A 19507-nucleotide genomic window follows, 5' to 3' on the forward strand; every position below is an offset into this window, starting at 1 on the left:
TTTTCTTAAGCTTTGTTCCAAGATAGTTCTTAATGGAAACTTATAACCTCTGACTTGGGTAGCATCTTTTTGTATTTATTTCATTCATTAAAATTCTGTATAGGCTGTATGGGCTAACATTATTAATTAATATCAATTAGACAATACAGCTAAGGAGGAGCCACCTTCTTGACAATCTACAGATAAAGATGCCCAATAGATCAGGATAGTATTCATGAGATATATATTAGAATACAGACTGGGGATTTCCCCATAGCTACTAGGGAAAGAATGCAATTTAGTACATGTAAAATTATGAACAGAAGCAAAAGATATTCCTGAGTGTGTATTTCTTGCAGGCTTTGCAAAGAATGAATTTCCTCCATCAGAAGTTATTTCTAGTGAGTTGACACCTTGAATATTAATTGTGATCTGCTGTAATAAATGATAATGGCTCTCAGCGTTAAGCCATTTAAAAATCTTCCATTGTCAGGCTATAGTAGAACACACCTTTAATACCAGGACTTGGGAGGCAGAAGCAGGTGAATCTCTGTGAGTTTGAGGCCAGCCTGGTCTATAGAGTGAGTTCCAGGACAGCCAGGGCTACACAGAGAAACCTTGTCTTGAAAAGGCTCAAAGCAACAAAGCCAAAAAAAAGAAAATTTGAAAATGAAAAACAGTGAAATTGGTAAAATGCTGTTAATATTTGTATTTTCTCTAGAGTTTAAAGTATAGGAAATAACATTTTTGTTATGCTAACTTAGAATAATATAACATCTTAGTTATTCTTTGTCATCTTAACATATTTTTTTTTTTTTTTTTGGTTTTTCGAGACAGGGTTTCTCTGTGGCTTTGGAGCCTGTCCTGCAACTAGCTCTGTAGACCAGGCTGATCTCGAACTCACAGAGATCCTCCTGCCTCTGCCTCCCGAGTGCTGGGATTAAAGGCGTGCGCCACCACCGCCCGGCTTTAACATAATTTTCTATATAGCTGTTTTTCTGTTAAAAATAGTACACATCTACTATAGAAAATTAGATAATAAAACATATCTTCTAGTACATGAATGATCTTAGCAGTCATAAATGTTCTTTGCTTAAAGAGTAAACAGAATAAGCCAAGCATGTTACACCTATAGTCCCAGTGCCGAGACCCTGTATCAAAACACACACTGCAGTTTCATGAGCACGTGCATTTCCCTTATTTCATCATCTTTCACAGGTACCCATTGAAGAGTTTGCATTTGAGCAGGTTCTCTAGCCTTGTGCAGAGATGGACATTAGGTGCTTTTCCAGTGAACCTGGAACTAAACTGGCTGGTCAGCAGCCTTTGGGATCCTGCTATTTTTGCCTCCCAGCACTGGGTATATAGGCACTTAGCACTTTGTCCAGCATTTTAAATGACCGCTGGGGCTCTAAACTCAGGTCCTCATGCTTGCACAAGTTTACCTGTGAGCCACCTCCCCAGTCCTTGGTTCCAGGTAATCATAGTCTTCAAAACCCTAAGTATTTATGACACTGTGGTTTTGGGGTCTGCTTGGATTTTTGTCGCATGTGGCATTTAATCTCACTAATATTCCACAGGTGCTTAAACATCTTCCTATGGGATATTTTTATGTTTTGAGGTTTTCTGTGTTTAAAATGGGTACCTTTTATTAGGTAGGTGGAGGTACTGTACATAAAGCATTTGAGATTCAGGGTTTCATTTTGTTTGAAGTTGGCCATAATGGAATCATTTGACCACAAAAAGTAGTTAATGTTGCCAATCAGAGCTACATTTTTTCTGCCTTTTCCCAGAGAGCTGTTTCCCAGCACAATACTGGATTTGCATTTTGGTCTTGTAATTTTAGTTTGTTAATCCTAACTAGTCCTGGTTGTCAAAGTGTTTGCCAGATGTTTGAAGAGGTAGATGAAGCATTGTCTCACAATATAGTAAAGTTTTGTCCATGCCCTAAAAGAGGCATGTGGGAGAAACAGTGAATAGGCCAAACATTTTCATACATGATACTGAATTCTTAAATTTCTCTTCTGAGTCCCAAGAAATGAATGGGGAAACTTAGGTGGACTGTGAGGTGCTCTGAGAAAGCCAAAGTTGTTGTTCCAGGTGGTCTACCTAGAAAGAGCGTTATGAAATCGGGCAGATTTGTATTTTTAGCAGTAGGAAGGGTATCTCACCATTAGTGGCCTGAAGTGAAATTTTTGCCTCTTATAAGCTGGAAGTGAGGATGTCAGATGCTGCCAGTGTTTTTCTTTTTTGTTAAGAGCCATGGCTTTTGTGGGCTGGGGAGATAGCTCAGTCAGTAAAACACTTGACTCTCAAATTCGAAGACATAAGTCTGGATCCCCATGATCCATGGCAAAAAGCTGGCATGGTGCACACACCCAACAGTGGTGAGGTGCAGGGGCAGAGACAGGATGCTCCTGTACCTGGTTTAGTTGTGGTAAAGTTCCAGTGAGAGACCTATGTCAACCAAAAGGTGGAAGACACCTGAGTACCAGCACCCAAGACTGTCCTCTGACATCCATAGATGCACAACTACTTCCGCACAAGAATACATAGAGTCATGGTTGGGTTTGTTTTTGTTGGTTTGGTGAGTAGTGGTAGCGTTTGCTTTGTTTGAGGTAAGATCGGGCCAGCTGGGCCCCGGACTTGTCATTTTCTTGCCTCTACCTCCACTGAAACTTTTGGACCTTCTTGTCCAGCAAGAGTCACAGTAGCAGGATTTGACATCTGATGTTGGTCAACCAGTCTGTGTGCCTGCCTATCATACAGACTTCTTGTTTATAGAGCTCTTGCTATATGCATCAGATTGTTCTGATCTTCTCATCACAACGCTGAAATCATTGTCATCTGTATCTATTTTTTATTAGCTAAGGCACTGCTAGTGAGTCCAAACTCTGACTTGTAATGTCTGAGTGGCACACAGCACCGCTGCTTCCACAGTCACAGTGTCATGCTAGGGAGACTATTTCAAAGGTTCAAAGTAGAGTCAGCATGTACATACTTTCAATTGTATGTTGAGTCAGTTTAAGATGTCATTAACATGTATTAGTTATACATATGTATTTTATTATCATTTTCATATATGTACATAATATATTTTCATCATATTCAGCCCACCTCCCTTACCTTTTTCTCCCCTTTCTCTTAGCTGGTTCCCCTGTTTGTTTTACTTTTTTATTTTGTGTGATTCAATTAGAAAGTGGTTTGCAGGAACATGACCACCATATTACCAAAGGCTACACCACTGGATAAAAACTATCTCCACCTCCCCCATCAACTTAAAACCTCAGGGAGGGGTAGGGCCCAATGAGCCCGTCCCCCAAATCAGTTCTTCTTTTTGTTTTTAATATTTATTTATTTATTATGTATACAATATTCTGTCTGTATGCCTGAAGGCCAGAAGAGGGCGCCAGACCTCTTTACAGATGGTTGTGAGCCACCATGTGGTTGCTGGGAATTGAACTCAGGACCTCTGGAAGAGCAGTCAGTGCTCTTAACCACTGAGCCATCTCTCCAGCCCCCTCCCCCCCAAATCAATTCTTAAACTAGTCTCCATCTGTGTTACAGCCTCCTGTCTCTCGCTTAACTTTTTTTGGTTTTTCGAGACAGGGTTTCTCTGTATTGGTTTGGAGCCTGGAGCTAGCTCTTGAAGACCAGGCTGGCCTCAAACTCTCAGAGATCTGCCTGGGTCTCTCAAGTGCTGGGATTAAAGGCGTGCACCACCACCGCCCAGCTAGCCTTTTGCTTTTCTGATGTGAACTTTTTTGTTGCCTCTGCTTGACTAGACCAAGTAGCTCAAAATAAGGTAGCTAGAGATTTTAAAGTGAGTCTTTTCTTGCAAATAAAATTTGCTGTCTAATACAAACCTCATCTAGAAACTAAGACTCACACTTTCTCATGGGATTCATGCTTTCCTGAGAGTAGCCGAGGAGCGCTGAGGGTCAAACTAATAGGAATGGTTTATACTGCCTGGAGTCCTATCTTTATGTGGGGGCAATTATTTAGTTTGGAGCCTAAAATATTTATGAACATTTGATTGACATAATGATAATGGGATTTTTTAACATCATTTTTCTCTGCCGACATGGGTAATAAATTTATATGTTGTACTATCTTGGTTGGGGATTTTTTTTCTTTCTAGTGTGTATCATTTGCTTCAAGATTTTTGATGTAGTGTATATAATTGCCTTATGTTATCATTGTTTTTAAACCATGTATAGTTACAGGTAAATGTTTTGTTTCCCATTTGTCTTTAGCTGCTGCCCAGCTGAAAGAACTGGTATCAGATTTATCTTCTCAGTTTGTCGTCTCCCCTCCTGCTTTGAGAACCAGGAGGAAAAATGTGTCCAGCACATCCAAGCTTCTAGATGAACTGGTAAGAAATGCTTGAATATATATATTTAAACATCCTCTGTGCATATTTATTATTTTTCTGGTGTGTTTTGTTTATTTGAGATTGACACTATACCTCAGGATTGTCTTAAAGTCGTGATCTTGCCTCTGGTTCCTGAGTGTTGAGATTGCAAAAATTTTAAGTGAATTTCTCCTAAGTAAAATTTGTTGAAAAATAAATTTATTTAAGGATAACGTGTGTGCCAGAAAGACGGCTCAGCAGTTACGCACACTTAGCTATTCTTGCAAGGGACTCGGGTTCAGTTTTCAGCTCACAGCCTCCAGCTCCATCCATTTCTAGAAGAGGAGATCCAGTGCTCTCTTCTGGCCTCCTGGGACACCAGACATGGATGTGGTACACATGTAGGCAAAATACTCAAGACACATAAAATTTTAAAAAAAAAATTATTATTAAGAAAGGTTATTTGCGGCTGGTGGTGGTGCATGCCTTTAGTCCCAGCACTTGGGAGACAGAGGCAGGGGGATCTCTGTGAGTGTAAGGACAGCCTGGGCTACACAGAAAAACCTGTCTCAAAAACAAAGAAGAAAGGTAATTTGCATTTATATTAAAAGTACGAAACTCCTGTTTACTACCTTCGGGACAGATCTATGGTGTGTTGTTCCAGACACCCATTAGAATGACAGTTTTAAAATTAAAGTGATTGCCTGGGACAATGACATGCACCCATAATCCCATGGCTCAAGGCAGACCTAGGCAGCTCTCTTGAGTTCAACTCCAGCCTGCTCTACATACTAAGTCTTAGGCCAATCAGGGATGTATAGTGAGACCACCCCAAAGTTATCTGGTTGTTTTTGTAAGATACTGATATGTTATTCAAAGAGTATCCTTAAAGAGAAAGTTTCAGAATTGAGTACACAGCCTTAAGATAGACATTTTTCATAGATTAAATGTCAGTTGTTTTTACTTATAAGCATGAATTAGACTATATTCCATGAGCCAGTTACTATGCAACAAAAATAATTGATTAAAATGCAGTTTAATTGACAAAATGAGTAATTAGTTTGTATAAAGTCTCTTGGCTCAAGTACCTCTACATGTATAGGGAGATGGAGGCAGAAAAGGCCAACAGCAGGCAGGGATTCAGAAGCATGGCTGGGTGGTGGCTACAGAGCAAGACATGTTCAGGTGTCAGGTAATTTCTGTACAAAGTATTCTGGGAAGGAAGAAACCCATCTCCGGCGACCCTGCACCTGCAAGATGGTGAGAGCCTGGATTTTAGAGATGGTTGACTCCTCTAGCAGGATACTTTTTTTGGTTTGTTTGGTTTGGGTTTGTTTGTTTGTCTTGTTTTGTTTTCTTTCTCAATAACAGTTTCTCTGTAGCCCTGGCTGACCAGGAACTTGCTCTGTATAGCAGACTGACCTCAGACTCAGATTTGCCTACCCCCACCTCCCAAGTGCTGTGGTTAAAGGTGTGGGCCAAACAGGATACTTTTAGAATCAGACTTTAGGTGTTACATGCCTTTAGTCCCAGCACTCTGGGGAGGAAGGTGGATCTGTGGGTTTGAGGCCAGCCTGGTCTACAGAGTGAGTTCCAGGTCAGCCAGAGAAAGAGAAACCCTGTCTTGAAATTAAAAGCAGAAAAATTTAATTGCTTAGACAATTTATATTTTCTAATTTTTAATCCATAGGAGAGTGATCCTAAACCGTTAGAAATCATAGAACAAAAAGCAAAAAGAAGCAGGACCGTGAAGACGAGAGCAAGCAGGTAAGCAGCTGTGCTCTGTGGTCTCTCCACTCATTGTCTAGGGGCTTCTCAGACATGCCTGGCACCAGTAGAGAGAGCCCAGTGCTGAGGGGTGGCCTAAAGATAGTTTGTTGTCCACTGGGTGTGATTGGGAGAGAAGATTGTTACCTTTTTATTAGTAAGGAATTATAACTTTAGAGTCTACGGTTGTTTTCCTGCTAGCAATATACTGCATCTGTGGTCAAATTAGATATTTTTGTTTGACAATATTCTGTTCCTGTTGTATTTAGGTGTGGGCAAATTTAATAAACATACAAATTAATAAATATGATGCAGTTGACTAATGACCCTGCTCACATGTAAAATTGTCTGTGTTTATTGACACACACGCACCAGTTGCTACTGTTTTTTGAGTACTGTCCCATCCCACCCATCCCTTTTGTGGCACAGTGCTGCACACCTAAAGCTGAGTCCTGAATTTCCTTTTGATTTTCTCTAGACTGGGTCTTTAGAACATGTAGCCTTGGCTAGACTGGAGCTTGCTAGGTAAAGCAGGCCAACCTCAGACTCAACAGCTGTCCTCCTACCTCTCTTACTGAGCACTGGAATTTCTTAAGTTCTCTGGCCTGCTGGCTCTCCTCCCGTGAACTAACCATAGGACATAGCACAGTAGTGTCTTACACGGACATGTATGAATATGTCAGCACATACCGGGAAGGGTTGTGGGGTTGACATCTTAACCTTGTCTGCCCTTAGCCCTCACCTCTCTGCAGAGTGCTGCGCTGTGCCCGCTCCTACTTGAGGGTATCTCTCTTTCAGAAACACGGAGAAAGAAAGTTCTTGGTCACCTCCCCCTGTGGAAATTAAGCTGATATCTCCCTTGGCCAGCCCAGTTGATGAAAGAAAGATCAGCAAACGAAGAAAAACTACAGAAGTAGCAGGAAAAACTCTTGGAAGGGGCAAAAAGAAGCTGTCTTCCTTTCCAAAGCAAATTTTACGCAGGAAAATGCTGTAATTTTTAGCCCAAGATTTTAACATGCACCTGTTTGTGGCGTCATCAGTATTTGTGTGGGTTATTAAAGGTCATCTAATTTGAAAGGAAATAATTTATATAAATTGTACAATTTTGTAAACAAGTAAATAAGTAAAGTAGCTCCATATGGAGTATGGTTCTTCTAGTCCAGGCATTTTATAAAACTTCATACGTTTATATGATATGTAAATATGGCTTATTATTGGGATGTTAAATAAACTGCTGTAAAGTATACACTGTGTGTCTGTTAGATTTTTGAGAGGGAATTTCTGTCTTAGTCGTGATTTTATATGCTACTAGATATTTGTCCATTTTCTTTCTCTGTTGATATAGAACCAGTCTTAAATGAGGGTGATTGACTGTTGGTTATTTTTTAAAGTTGCTCTTTTATAATTTATGCACTTTGAACCTGTTACTCAGATTTCTAATCGTCACATGTACTTTCCTGGGCTTTGCCTGGCACTGTGTTGAATTTGGTTTGTGGGCATGTGATTTTGCCTTTTTATAGTTTTACAAATTTTGTGTAATCTACCTCAGAAGAGTAATTTTCCAGTAATGCATTGGTTAACTATAATGCTGGCACTTCTTGTTCAGTACCTTTAAAGACTATCCTGTCTCTCAATTTAGAGACTAGTTATCCAGGTTAGATTGACCGGTTCACTGCTTCTTAGCAACCTCATGAAAGGATTTGAGAAATAAATGTGAATACTCAGTCCACCTGGTGTGTGCCTGGCGTTGAGAAGAGGAGCCCGGACAGACTGTAGACACCCATGCTGTGCAAGCTACGGAATCACAGAAGCCTCCTAGTATTCAGGTTTAAAACTGCAATGACCAAGGACCTCAGGCCCAGATCTGGAGAGTGTGAGTAGATGTGGAAGGAGAGACAGACGCCCTCTTCTGTTCTGCAGTGTGAGTGTGCACAAGTTATGGCGCTCGATGGAGGCTATGAAATCCATCAATAAATAAGTGTTGTTGAATAATCTATGACAGGTAATTGATAGTGTAACGAATGGACCCTTAATAATTGATACCTAGAAACAGACTGCCTTTGTCAGCTAAGCTTTGGGTGTTTTTGTGTGGAATGTAGCAGTGTGTTTTGTATGTTATTTTTCTATCAAATAGCATTATGGATAATGAGGAAATGGGGAAAACGCCTGTGCCGAGCACGGACAGTGTGAGAGTAGCGGTGCGCGTGCGGCCTTTCAGCCAGGTCAGTCCATGTTCATTGCCTTGGTGACAATAACTGCCTGATTTTATTCATTTTTTAATAACAGTTCCTGAATTTGTATTTAAGCTGCTTGTCATTTATGAAATATCGAACTTATTTAAATGAATTTGTCAAATGAATAACAAAGATCTAAGCATAATTTAGTAAATAATTTCATTCCTTGGTACAAGTAGCACAATAAAAAAAAACTGACAAGAGAAATACTGTCAAGTTAATAATTATTTAAGCCAATGCAGTTTGGTACATAGAAATGTGTGGTGTCTGCTTTTCATGCGTATATGGGGGCAGAGATGTAGCTCAGTCGATAGAGTGCTCACCCACCGTGTGTTGACACTAGGGTAACTCTCCAGTACTCTGTCAAACTAGGCATGAGGAGGGAGAGGCAGCCGACTGGAAGCTGTCATCCTTGGCTGTGTTGGGCATTCAAGACCAGCTTGGGCTACATGAAGCCCTGTCTCAAAAACACTCAAAAAAGTGTATCTGCTTTCATAAAAGTGGGTCTTGTCGAGTGGACACGTGATCCCCACACAGCATACAGTAGGAGAATCAAGTTTAAGACCTAAGTCATGAGACCATGGAGAAACACAGTGTTAATGGGTTTGTGTGCAAATCTATAGCTTTTTGTGGAGTCTGCTCTTGAGATCTCGTGTACATGAGGCCACCCCTTCCCCTTGGCTGTGTCCCATCCTGCACTGTCCATACCACACAGATCAGAAGCCTCCAGGCCTAAGCCCCTCTGCAGGAGTGGGGAATGCCGCAGGAAGAGAGAGGATACTGTGCTGTAATGAGCTTGCCAGGTAGAGAACTGCGCTGTGCCCATTGTGACCACTGGAACCTGCTGTCCGCCCTTTGTCTTTGCCCACTGTAACCAGTGAGTTTTGTTGCTTTACAACTACCAGAAAATGCTGGTTCTAAAGGGAAGTATCCAGGGGACTGGAGAAATGGCTTAGTGGTTAAGGGCACTGGCTGCTCTTGGAGAAGACCCGGCACCTACATGGGGCCCAGCAACTATCCATAACTCCAGTTTCAGGACATTTGGTGCCCTCTTTTAACCTCCATGGGCACCAGGCATGCACATAATACCGGCAAAACACACAAATCTAGGAATTTTTAAATCAATAAAGGGTAAGTGTCTAGTTGATTTTCTGCTTCTTTCCAAAGCTGGGACCAAAAACCTAGAGGTACTTTTTGTCCTGTTCTTGCCTGAGCCCAGCTCATGAATCTGCAAATGGCGCCAACTTGACTGACTGGCAAGGAGGCACTCAGTTACCTCCTGTGGCAGTGGCCCTTTGAAATGCTTCCTATGGAGACCATCCCAGCCCCGTGTGGCTGCTCCTGTGGGCATAGACATCACACTACATGAGCAAGGAGGATCTTATGGGAGATGTGTACACCCTGTACATCTTTGCCATACACAACACACGTACCCCATGTCACCCCTAGAAATGTCTTGGATATCTTGAGCTACCAACTCATACCCTCATGGGTAGATGGGTGAGTGCATTATTTACTGTGTCCTCTGAAGGGTTCCAGTCTTCACCGGTTAGCAGTGTCCCCATAGCAGAGTCTGGTCTTACCAGCAAGGAAGGGTACCAAGTTCCCAGGCAATCTGGTGAGTGGCACGTGTGGCTACTCTAGGGCAGGACCTAGACTGTCCAGTTCTATGGATCCAATTATAAGGAATACTCAACGCTATATCACCTGATGTCAGGGCGGTGCACACAAGACCAGGAGAAGGTTGTCTGGCTGAGTTCCACAAGTCGTGTCCCATCCTTTATTCGGTCAGCCTCTCCATGGGAGCATCAGGTTCATCCGGCAGCTTATATTGTCTGTGTTTGCTGTGAGCCTCCTCGTGTTGTATTAAATGCTTTGGATAGGAATTGACCCCCACAGGCCTGCATGTCAGAATGTTTGCTTCCCAGAGATTGTGGAGCCTTTGGGACCTAGGGCCTCACTGGCCTTTGAAAGCTACGAAGACCTTTAGCTTGAGCTTACTTAGAGCCCCATCATTGCTTCTTGATCTGCTACAAACTTGTGCCCACCAGTCCCCGAGCTATCCCACCATCACGCTTAGCCCACATAGTGACCTGAAACAGCCCAAGTAAACCCTTCCCTTAAATTGCTTTGCTTAAGTACTTTGTCATGGGCATGAAAAAACTAAGTACTACAGGGTCTGGAGGAGGTCAAGGGTCAATATTGCCTTTACAGCCTGTTTTCCCTTTCCCAGATCTGTAATGTATTTCCTAATAGAATACCTACCTCCCAGAATGCTCTGACGGACCAGGGATATTAGTACAAAATAGAATGGCACAAAACACTTGTTTTTCTTTGATGGTCTTACCCCGTCCACCAGTTACTTTATGTGGCCTAGAAAGCATCCTCGGTTGCCATGAGCCCGTGTGCCTTCAGCACCTGTGTCCACCAGAGCGGACACATTCCTTGTCGTCATAGGCCCAGTGCAATAGTGAGTTCCTTGGGAGGTCCAAGTTACCCTCTAAAGCTTATTCTGAGATAAAATCTTGGCTTCACTTCTTATAATATGGAGTTGGGAGCCCATTCCTCTGCCCTACAAGAAGCTTCATCCTTTTCGGGATAGCAGACTGGAAAGGTGAGAACTATGATTTGGACTTAACGTCCCGTCTGCTCAGCTACCAAGATTACACGGGATTATCTTTTTCCTGGAGTCCGGGAATGGAACAGATCACACCCCACCATTCCTGTTCTCTAGCCCACGTGCCACCCACCCTCCCTTTTTTCCCTTTGCATTTTTGACTGTTCTTTCTATTGTCAAGTTTTATGGCAGGTTGTGCCCAGTTTCTCGAAGGCCACCAATAATAACCTTGTCCACATCATAAACTGGGCTTCGTTACTTTTCTTATGGTGACAAAACACCATGGCCAAGGCCACTTTTAAAAGGTAGCATGAAATTTGGGGACTCATGGGGCTGGAGCAGTAGCTGAGAGACATGTTAAGACAACAACCACAGGCAGAAGAGAGCCAACTGGAATGATGGGACTTTTGAAACCTCAGAGCTCACCCCGAGTGACACAGCTCCTAAGTCCAAGCAGGTCAACCAACTGGAGACCAAGCATTCACAAATGAGCCTGTAGGGGTCATTCTCATTTAAAAACCACATGAGCAGAGCGGGTTTCAAAAGCCCATGCCATGTCAATTGGGAACCAAACATTCAAATATGAGCCTATAGGGGCCATTCTCATCCAAACCACCACAAGTGGTCGGGACACGTGACTTCTTCCAGCAGGAGTGCACTAATTCTGAATCTATAATTCGACTATAGAGAGAGAAGAGCTCTGGAAGCCAATGTGTGATTTCCATGCATTCCCAAAGCACCACCATCCGAGACCCTAAGAACGGAGAGCATCTGAAGACCTTCACCTTTGACCTGGCCTATTGGTCTCATGATGGCTTTCAAAAGGACAAAGATGGTGTCCTTATTCCATCCAATCCGACCAGTAAATTCGCAGGTCAGGTAAGTCGCGTAGAAACTTCAATGGTAGATTTTGTGGTTTGTGTTTTCCCTTCAACATTATCCCTGCCAGAGCAATGAGATGGCTTAGTTGGCAAAGCACATGCTCCCAGAGCCTGCAGACCTGAGTTCAGATCCTCAGAAACCATATGATTGCTAAGCCTTGCTCCTCAGGGCTTTGGAGAGGAGAGACCATGTAGGAGGAACTTAGAGTCCTAGCATGTCCTTGAAGGAAATGTGGGGACCCCTGCCCCACCTCTCTCTCACCTTGTTTTCTAGCTTCAGGAGGCAAGTCTGTCGTATGCTCCTACCATGGTACATTGTGCCACCACAGACCCATAGCAATGGGGCCAACTGAGCATGAACTGAAACCATGAGCCCAAACCAATCTTTCCTCCATAAAATGATTATATCTTGGGTATTATAACAATGGAAAGCCAATTAACAAAGAAGGACAAAATGAAGACAAATCTTCTCTCTGTTTGGTCACAGAATGATGTGTTGGAAAGAAACTGGAAATGTAACTCCAAGATGTCCCAGATTTCTCAGCATACAGATAATAGCCACACCACATCCCAGTGGAAGACTACACCACTAAAATGTTTATGAAATGTTTCTACTCTTTACCTAGTACTTAACAAAATTTTGTACTACTTGAAACTTTCAATTTATGAAAATTCAGGACAACGGCTGGTGAGATGCCGCCTACACCGTGTCTGATGACCTGAACTCAATCCCTGGGACCCACATGGTGGGAGGAGAGGACCAAGTCCCACACATTGTCCTCTGGCCTCCACTCATGTACTGTGGTGAGCACACGCACCCCCCCACACACACAAATACACGTGTGCACACAAAATAAATGGAATTTTAAAAATTTCAACTAAGAACAAAAAACTCTCTAAGATTCCAATAGAGTCAGCAAGGAGTCTGAGGTTTGCCAAGCAGCTGCTAAACCACCAGGCTGGACAGAAAGATGTTCAGTGGGTCATGGCACTGGCTGCTCTTGCCCAGCACTTGCGATGAATGGTTTACAATCACCTGTGACTCCATCTCCAGGGCATCCAACAACCCGCTCTGGCCTTCAAGGGTACCTGCATACATACACACACACACACACACACACACACACACATACACACACACACACACACAAATAAACCTTTAAAAAAAAGAGCTGCAGATAACCTCATTCAGATACATTTTGAGCAAAAGTATAGACACAGTGTTCTTGAAAACTACAGTCAAATTTCATTAATCCTATAGACCACACAACCCTTATAGTACAATTTTGTATTCCTATTTTTGTTTTGTTTTTTGATACAATGTCTCCCTATGCAGCCCTGGCTAGCTTAGAAGTTGTTATATAGACCAGGTTGGCCTCAAACTCACAGAGATCCTCCTGCCTCTTCCTCCTGAGTGCTGATATGAAAGGCATGCAGCTCTTTATTCCTTCCTATGAGAAACAAATACATTTTCTGTTGTTGGTTTTCTGGTTTTCAAGACAGAGTTTCTCTATGTAGCTCTGACTGTCCTGGAATTAACTCTGTGCACCAGGCTGGCCTCAAACTCAGAGATTCGCCTGCCTCTGCCTCCCAAGTGCTAAGTTGAAAAGCTTACCATCATAGATCATGCTATGTTGATGTGTACGTCTTTCTCAAAATTAAAAACTACATAAATTCCACAAAGGTACATATTGCGACAGATGGACTCCTTGATTCTCCCTGTTTTATTCTTTGATAATTATTGCCACAGTGGCCATGACCAGAAAGAAAAGGAGCCAGACCACACTGCCTTTTGAGCAATTGTGGTGCAAGCATCTTTTGATTCCACTTTTAAAAATGTTGTCTTTTTTTTTCTGCTTCTGCCTCCCAAAGCACTCTACCATCATGCCTGCTTTTCAAGGTTTGTTGTTATTTTTGTTGTTTTCATATATTCTTAGGGGCTGGAGAGGTGGCTCAGTGGTTAAGAGCATTGACTGCTCTTCCACAGGACCTGGGCTCAATCCCAGCAGTCACATGATGGCTCATGGTTGTCTGTGAACTCCAGTTCTAGGAGGTCTGATGCTCTCTTCTGGTCTCCAAGGATACCAGGCACACATGGGGCACATAAACATACAATAATAAAAATTTAAACAGATTTTATATTTTTATTAATTATTTTAAAATTTTATGCATGCACACCCTGCATTTTTATGGAATTCACCCCTTGCTCCTTCTCCTAAACTCCTAGATCCTTCCCAACACTCTTCCACCCCTCCCTCCAATTTTTGTCCCTTTCTCTCTCTCTTCTTTTTCTCCCTTCTTTCCTTCCTTTCCTCCCTCCCTCCCTTCCTCCTTCCTTTCTTTACCCGTGCAGGCCTGTGTTAGCTGTCCATCTATTCAGGAATATGGGGCCATTGACTGGAACCTCTCAGCTTACCAGGGGTCATACCCTTAAAGAAAATTGACCACCCTCCCAGAAGCCATTAACTGTCAGTTTCTCCTCAGCTGGGAGTGAAGTTCATGAGCCCTCTGCACTTGGTGCTGGACTAGCGACTGCTTGCCTTTGTGCGGGTCTTGTGAGTCCTGCCATGTCTTAAAGGCACCATTGCTCGGGTCCTCCCTGACCTCTGGCTCTTACTGTCTTACTGCTCCTTTCTGCAGTGGGCACTGAGCACTGAGGGGAGATTCGTTTTTTAAGGGTGTGTACATGAGGCAACTTTCTGTTCGTATAAAAAACACCTGAGATAACTCACTTTGAAGAGTCAAGGCCTATTTGTTCATTTCATTGGCTCTAGCCCATCGCTTTCTCAGCCTGTGGTGAAGCAACGCATTAGAGCAAGCAGTGCTGGGGGAGGCAACACTACAGATCTCACGGCAGGAAATAGACAGAAAGAGGCCAGGGTGTTCCCACAGCCTCGGCGTGCTACTAACCTGGGGGGCTAAACCTTTGGGCGGCCACCTGGATGCAAACTACAGTTCTGTGGAGGGGTCTGTGCTGTGTGACTGTTTGCACACGTTCATATGTGTGTTGAAGAAATGCTTTAGAGCCACCGTGGCTGGTGACAGTTACAATTTCCTTTCTAGCTCCACGTCTTCCATGATATTGGGAGGGGAATTCTAGACAGTGCCTGGCGAGGCTACAATGCTACTCTCCTGGCCTACGGCCAGACCGGCTCTGGAAAAAGCTACTCCATGATTGGCTTTGGCACAAACAAGGGTATTATTCCAAGAGTGTGTGAAGAGCTCTTCCAAGCTATTAAGATGCAAAAGAAAAACCTAGAACTCCAGGTATGCATCCATTATTCTAGAATCCTTTCTCTCGGGGAGATGCACCTTTTCATTTTCCACAAGTGGGAGGCACCAGCGTCTGTATTTTCGGATTGAGATGTGTGTTGCGGGGAATAGTCAATCACACCGGGTCCGAGTTTGCCTTTGCGTTAATTAAATAAAAATAACCTTGGGTCAGGAGGCTGTGTTAGCAACTAGTTAACAAAAAATAATTCCAGAGCCTCAGAGGGCATCTGGGAGAGACAGACCCAGAAAGACTGTCTGGGATTTGGAGTGGCGCAGGCTTTTCTGGCTTGGCAAGGAGGAAGCATAGGTCTTCTGAGGATGCCAGCAAAGAGAGAGGACTAGCTAGTTGTTACTCAACCTCTCTGAGCTCGCAGAAATTCAAAGGCTCTCACCCAGCCTTTGAATCTCTAGTCTTATTCCTAATTAGGACAGTAGAGATTTAATTAAAGCTACCTTTAGTGGCAGCAACAGGGCTGATGCCTATGGGAGCAGAATTCTTGCCGGGCTACAGTCTGAGAAAGCTGAAACAAACAAAACAATACAGCTCCTTTAAGAGGCCTACTGTGAGGCAGAGCCCTTGAGCAGCCAGCACACTAAGCAGAAATAACAAGCTAAGTAAAACCGCCCGCCAGTGCCAGTGCGGGCACCGACTTCCTAGAGCTGGGGCCGTTAAATGCAGCTACCGAACAGGCACAGTGGTTAGGGATCTGCTCTCACAGACCTGAGAAGGGGGCAGAGCCCAATGCAAAGGGCCTAGCTGTTGCTTAGGTTTAAGGCTTAGCTCATGGGGTCAGAGAATGCCACAGGTACTCAATAAAACAGAGCCAGACTGAAAAACCCTTTTAAACAGGTAACAGTGTGGACGGGCGCTTATGAAAGAAAAGAAAATGCCAACTACATATGTGTCTTAAAAGAGCTACATATGTCACATATGGTGACGGGACTTGAACCCAGTCCAATGCTGGCATAAGCACATGTTCTACCCTTGGGTTACACCTAAGCACCAAGGGCGGTCTTACTGTCCCCCCGTTGAAGACTCCAGAGCAAACTTTGAATGCTGGTGGCAGTCATTGATGTGACCAGCTCCAGAACACAACAGTAAGATGTCAGGAAACACCTGTAGGCACAGCCCTTGTCTCTTCTCATCCTAGGTGGCAGAGAACAGACTCAAGAGAAAGAAGACAAGAGCCTGAATGTTTGGTGCAGACAGAGTTTTTATGTTACAGCTTCTGAGCCATTGTTGGCTCTGAGCACAGATGCAGAACCTGTGGGCTGGTAGTGAGACCCCATTCTAGAAACTACTGGATCACCTGGGTTAGTCGATGAAATATATACAGTGCCAATCACTCTGTAAAGCCCATCCTAAAACCTGCCAACAGCACCCAGTGGCAGAAGCCACCTCCTCCCCTCCCATCCAAGCTCTAATGAGTTTTCTCACTTTAACCTCCTGAGAGCTGGAACTGCAGGCCTGCCCACAATCCCTGTTTGTGCATTTTCCTTTTCTTTTTAATTGTGTATGTTTGTGCATGAGTATGTAATATAAAAGTACATGCACACATATCTCTACATGCTTCTGTGTCCGTGTGTGGAGGCCAGAGGAGGACATAGGTGTCGCCTCCCCCACCCTTCACCTTGTTCCTTTGAGAGAGTGCCTCTCACTGAAGCTGGGGTTTGATGTTTTTGTTTTTTTTTTTTTTTTTTTTTTTTTTTGGTTTTTCGAGACAGGGTTTCTCTGTGGCTTTGGAGCCTGTCCTGGCACTAGCTCTGTAAGACCAGGCTGGTCTCGAACTCACAGAGATCCGCCTGCCTCTGCCTCCCAAGTGCTGGGATTAAAGGCGTGCGCCACCATCGCCCGGGTTTGATGTTTTTTATATAGACAGGCAGGCAGTGAGCCCAGAGCTGTTCCTGTCTGCACCCCCACCATTACAGGTGAGCACAGTCCTACCTGGCCTGTGGGTGGATGCTGGGGATCCAAACTCAGGTCCCCATGCTTGAGTGATCAGTATTCCTGCCCGCTGAGCAGCTCCCCAGGCCAGTTTGAGTTTGTTTGTTTGTTTGTTTGTTTTCTTTTAATTTTATATTGGGAGGTTTTCCAGTGCCACAAAATCCCTTGAGCATCGAGCAGCTTGAAACAGCTACTGCAGCTAATGTTAGTTAACTTTTCCTTTGCTGAGCGTTTATGTCCTGGCTGCATCGCTCCGGGTCTTCAGGACAGCACTGACTCTCTGTTCTCTCTGCAGGTCATGTTTAGCATGCTGGAAATCTACAACGAACAGGTAAACATGTGACATCCTCTGCTCGCTCTCTCTCTCTCTCTCTCTCTCTCTCTCTCTCTCTCTCTCTCTCTCTCTCTCTCTCTGTCTGCCAGCCCAGATACTCGCACACCCTAAGCACAGGCTTTATCACTGAGCCGTGCCCATCCCGAGAGTCTGTGCTAACACACACACCTGAGTGACTCTATGAATTATTAGCACCGAGGACTCTGGTCACCAGTCGTCCCATGTTGGATGTGGCCCACAGGGTTTCTCTATAACTTTGGAGCCTGTCCTGGAACTGGCTCTGAAGACCATGGCTGCCTCTACTTCCCGAATGCTGGGATTAAAGGCGTGCGCTGCCACCACCGCCCAGCCGTTCTCGCCTTCCTTTTACATTTCCCGGTTTCTTACTTAGCTCAATTATAAGGCTGTCTGGTACCTGTGGAAACTCAGTATTAATTCGACACCTAACTCTTATTAACTGAGGATCAATTATTTTGCAGGCAGTGATAAGGAAGGAAATGAAATTCTCACATTCTTTTTTTTGGGGGGGTGGGGATTTTCGAGACAGGGTTTCTCCTTGTGGTTTTGGAGCCTGTCCTGGAACTAGCTCTTATAGACCAGGCTGGTCTCGAACTCACAGAGATCCTCCTGCCTCTGCCTCCCGAGTGCTGGGATTAAAGGCGTGTGCCACCACCGCCCGGCAAATTCTCACATTCTTAAACTGGATGACATTTCTTCTTCTCTTTTCTCCTACGGATAAGAGATTTGCTGTCCAGAACCAAGATTCCTGGAGGGTTAAGAGTCAGGGAAGATCAACAGATGGGGTTTTTTGTGGAAGGGCTAAAGTGGGTGCCTTGTGAGAATTATGCACAAATTGAGAAGCTGATGGAGCAGGCATCAAAAACCAGGATGACAGCTTCGACCAACATGAATGCCAGCAGCAGCCGGTCCCACATGGTCATCACCATCCAGTTGAAGCAGGTAGGAGTCCTCATCTGCGGGACAGGCTCCCAGAGGCAGGGTAGGGGTCGTATGGTGGAACTCGTCCAGAGTGGACCAGGGGGCTGAGGTAACTGCTTCCAACCATTAATCACAGGGCTTGGATAGGAAGAGCTGAGGGCCTTGCTCTCCCTGCCCACCCTTCATGCCGCAGGCTCTTTACTTACGGCAGAGTGGCCTTGTGATCGGCAACCAATCCCCAGAGTGCCCACAGGACATGGCTGGCTGTTTTTCCTCAAGCAAATTTTACACTCTGAGGATTGAATTTTGAGGCCAAGTTGGTAAAGGGGTCATTGTGAAGACATTGACTGTGGTCCAGCATGGAGAATTAAGATTAGCAGGCCCATGGTTACCCGTCTGAGGATCAGCCATGAGCCCAGGACACAGCTAGGTGCCAAAGCACCTTTCTGAGACAAAGATCAACCAAGATTAGTTCTTGGAAATCCTTGGAACGTCCACTAACTAAAGCCTTTGATCAACCAGAGAGGATCTCTCGTCTCCGTTCCCCTCGGTGGGTGCCAGGACGTCTCTGAGCAACATCCCTAGTTTGTTCTAGAAACAGTTGTTCCTGAGTCCTGGGTGACTGCCACAGCCAGCTGTGATTACACGACCCTTGTCCTCTCAGAACTGAACTGGCAATAATGGTGACCATCATGTTCACACTAGTAACAGTGGATACATAATTGACCGTTAGGTGCCAGTGCTAAGCTTTTGAGGGGATCACCTTCAAATTTCCAGTTTCATCTTCTGTAAAATGGGGTGATGGATGTTTTCAGGCATGTTGAGAGGCTGAGATGGGAATTTTCTAGAGATGGGAAGACGGCTTATCAGTAAAGCACTTGCTGTGGAAGCATGAGGACCTGAGTTCAAATCCCCTGTACCCATGTGAAAGAGCCAGGCATGGCAGCATTGCCTCTATAACCATAATACCGAGGAAGCAGAGACGGGGATTGCAGGGACTTGCCGGCCAGCAGTCTGGCCAAATCAGTGATCTCCAGGACAGCGAGAAACTCTCCCTCAAAAATCAAGTGTAGAACAGTTGAGGAAGACATGTGATAGCAACCTCTGTCCTGTGCATGAATACTCAACATGTGCACCTATGCATACACACATGGACACACACACACATGCACACGCACGCTCGC

At 44.3% G+C, this 19507-nt stretch overlaps 2 protein-coding genes across 3 annotated transcripts in view; both read left to right on the top strand.

Annotated features, from left to right (window-relative positions):
• Ahctf1 (AT-hook containing transcription factor 1) overlaps window positions 1–8537 on the top strand; it is a 57545-nt gene extending 49008 nt beyond the window's left edge. The window contains exons 34-36 of one of the 2 annotated variants that reach the window (XM_005348977.2): window positions 4236–4354; window positions 6024–6100; window positions 6899–8537. In XM_005348977.2, the coding sequence (XP_005349034.1) occupies window positions 4236–4354; window positions 6024–6100; window positions 6899–7094 (392 nt within the window). In that variant the 3' untranslated portion in view covers window positions 7095–8537. Of the gene's footprint in view, window positions 1–4235; window positions 4355–6023; window positions 6101–6835 lie in introns of both variants that reach the window. The other variant, XM_026779702.1, reaches the window with a different exon arrangement.
• LOC101983502 (kinesin-like protein KIF28P) overlaps window positions 8234–19507 on the top strand; it is a 46247-nt gene continuing 34973 nt past the window's right edge. Inside the window, exons 1-5 of the mRNA XM_005348976.3 lie at window positions 8234–8322; window positions 11639–11830; window positions 14896–15099; window positions 17346–17389; window positions 18125–18344. Coding sequence (XP_005349033.1) covers window positions 8239–8322; window positions 11639–11830; window positions 14896–15099; window positions 17346–17389; window positions 18125–18344 — 744 coding nt within the window. The 5' untranslated portion in view covers window positions 8234–8238. The remainder of the gene's footprint in view (window positions 8323–11638; window positions 11831–14895; window positions 15100–17345; window positions 17390–18124; window positions 18345–19507) is intronic.

The sequence above is a fragment of the Microtus ochrogaster genome, chromosome 6, assembly GCF_000317375.1.
Source record: "Microtus ochrogaster isolate Prairie Vole_2 chromosome 6, MicOch1.0, whole genome shotgun sequence".
Classification (NCBI taxonomy): Eukaryota; Metazoa; Chordata; class Mammalia; order Rodentia; family Cricetidae; genus Microtus; species Microtus ochrogaster.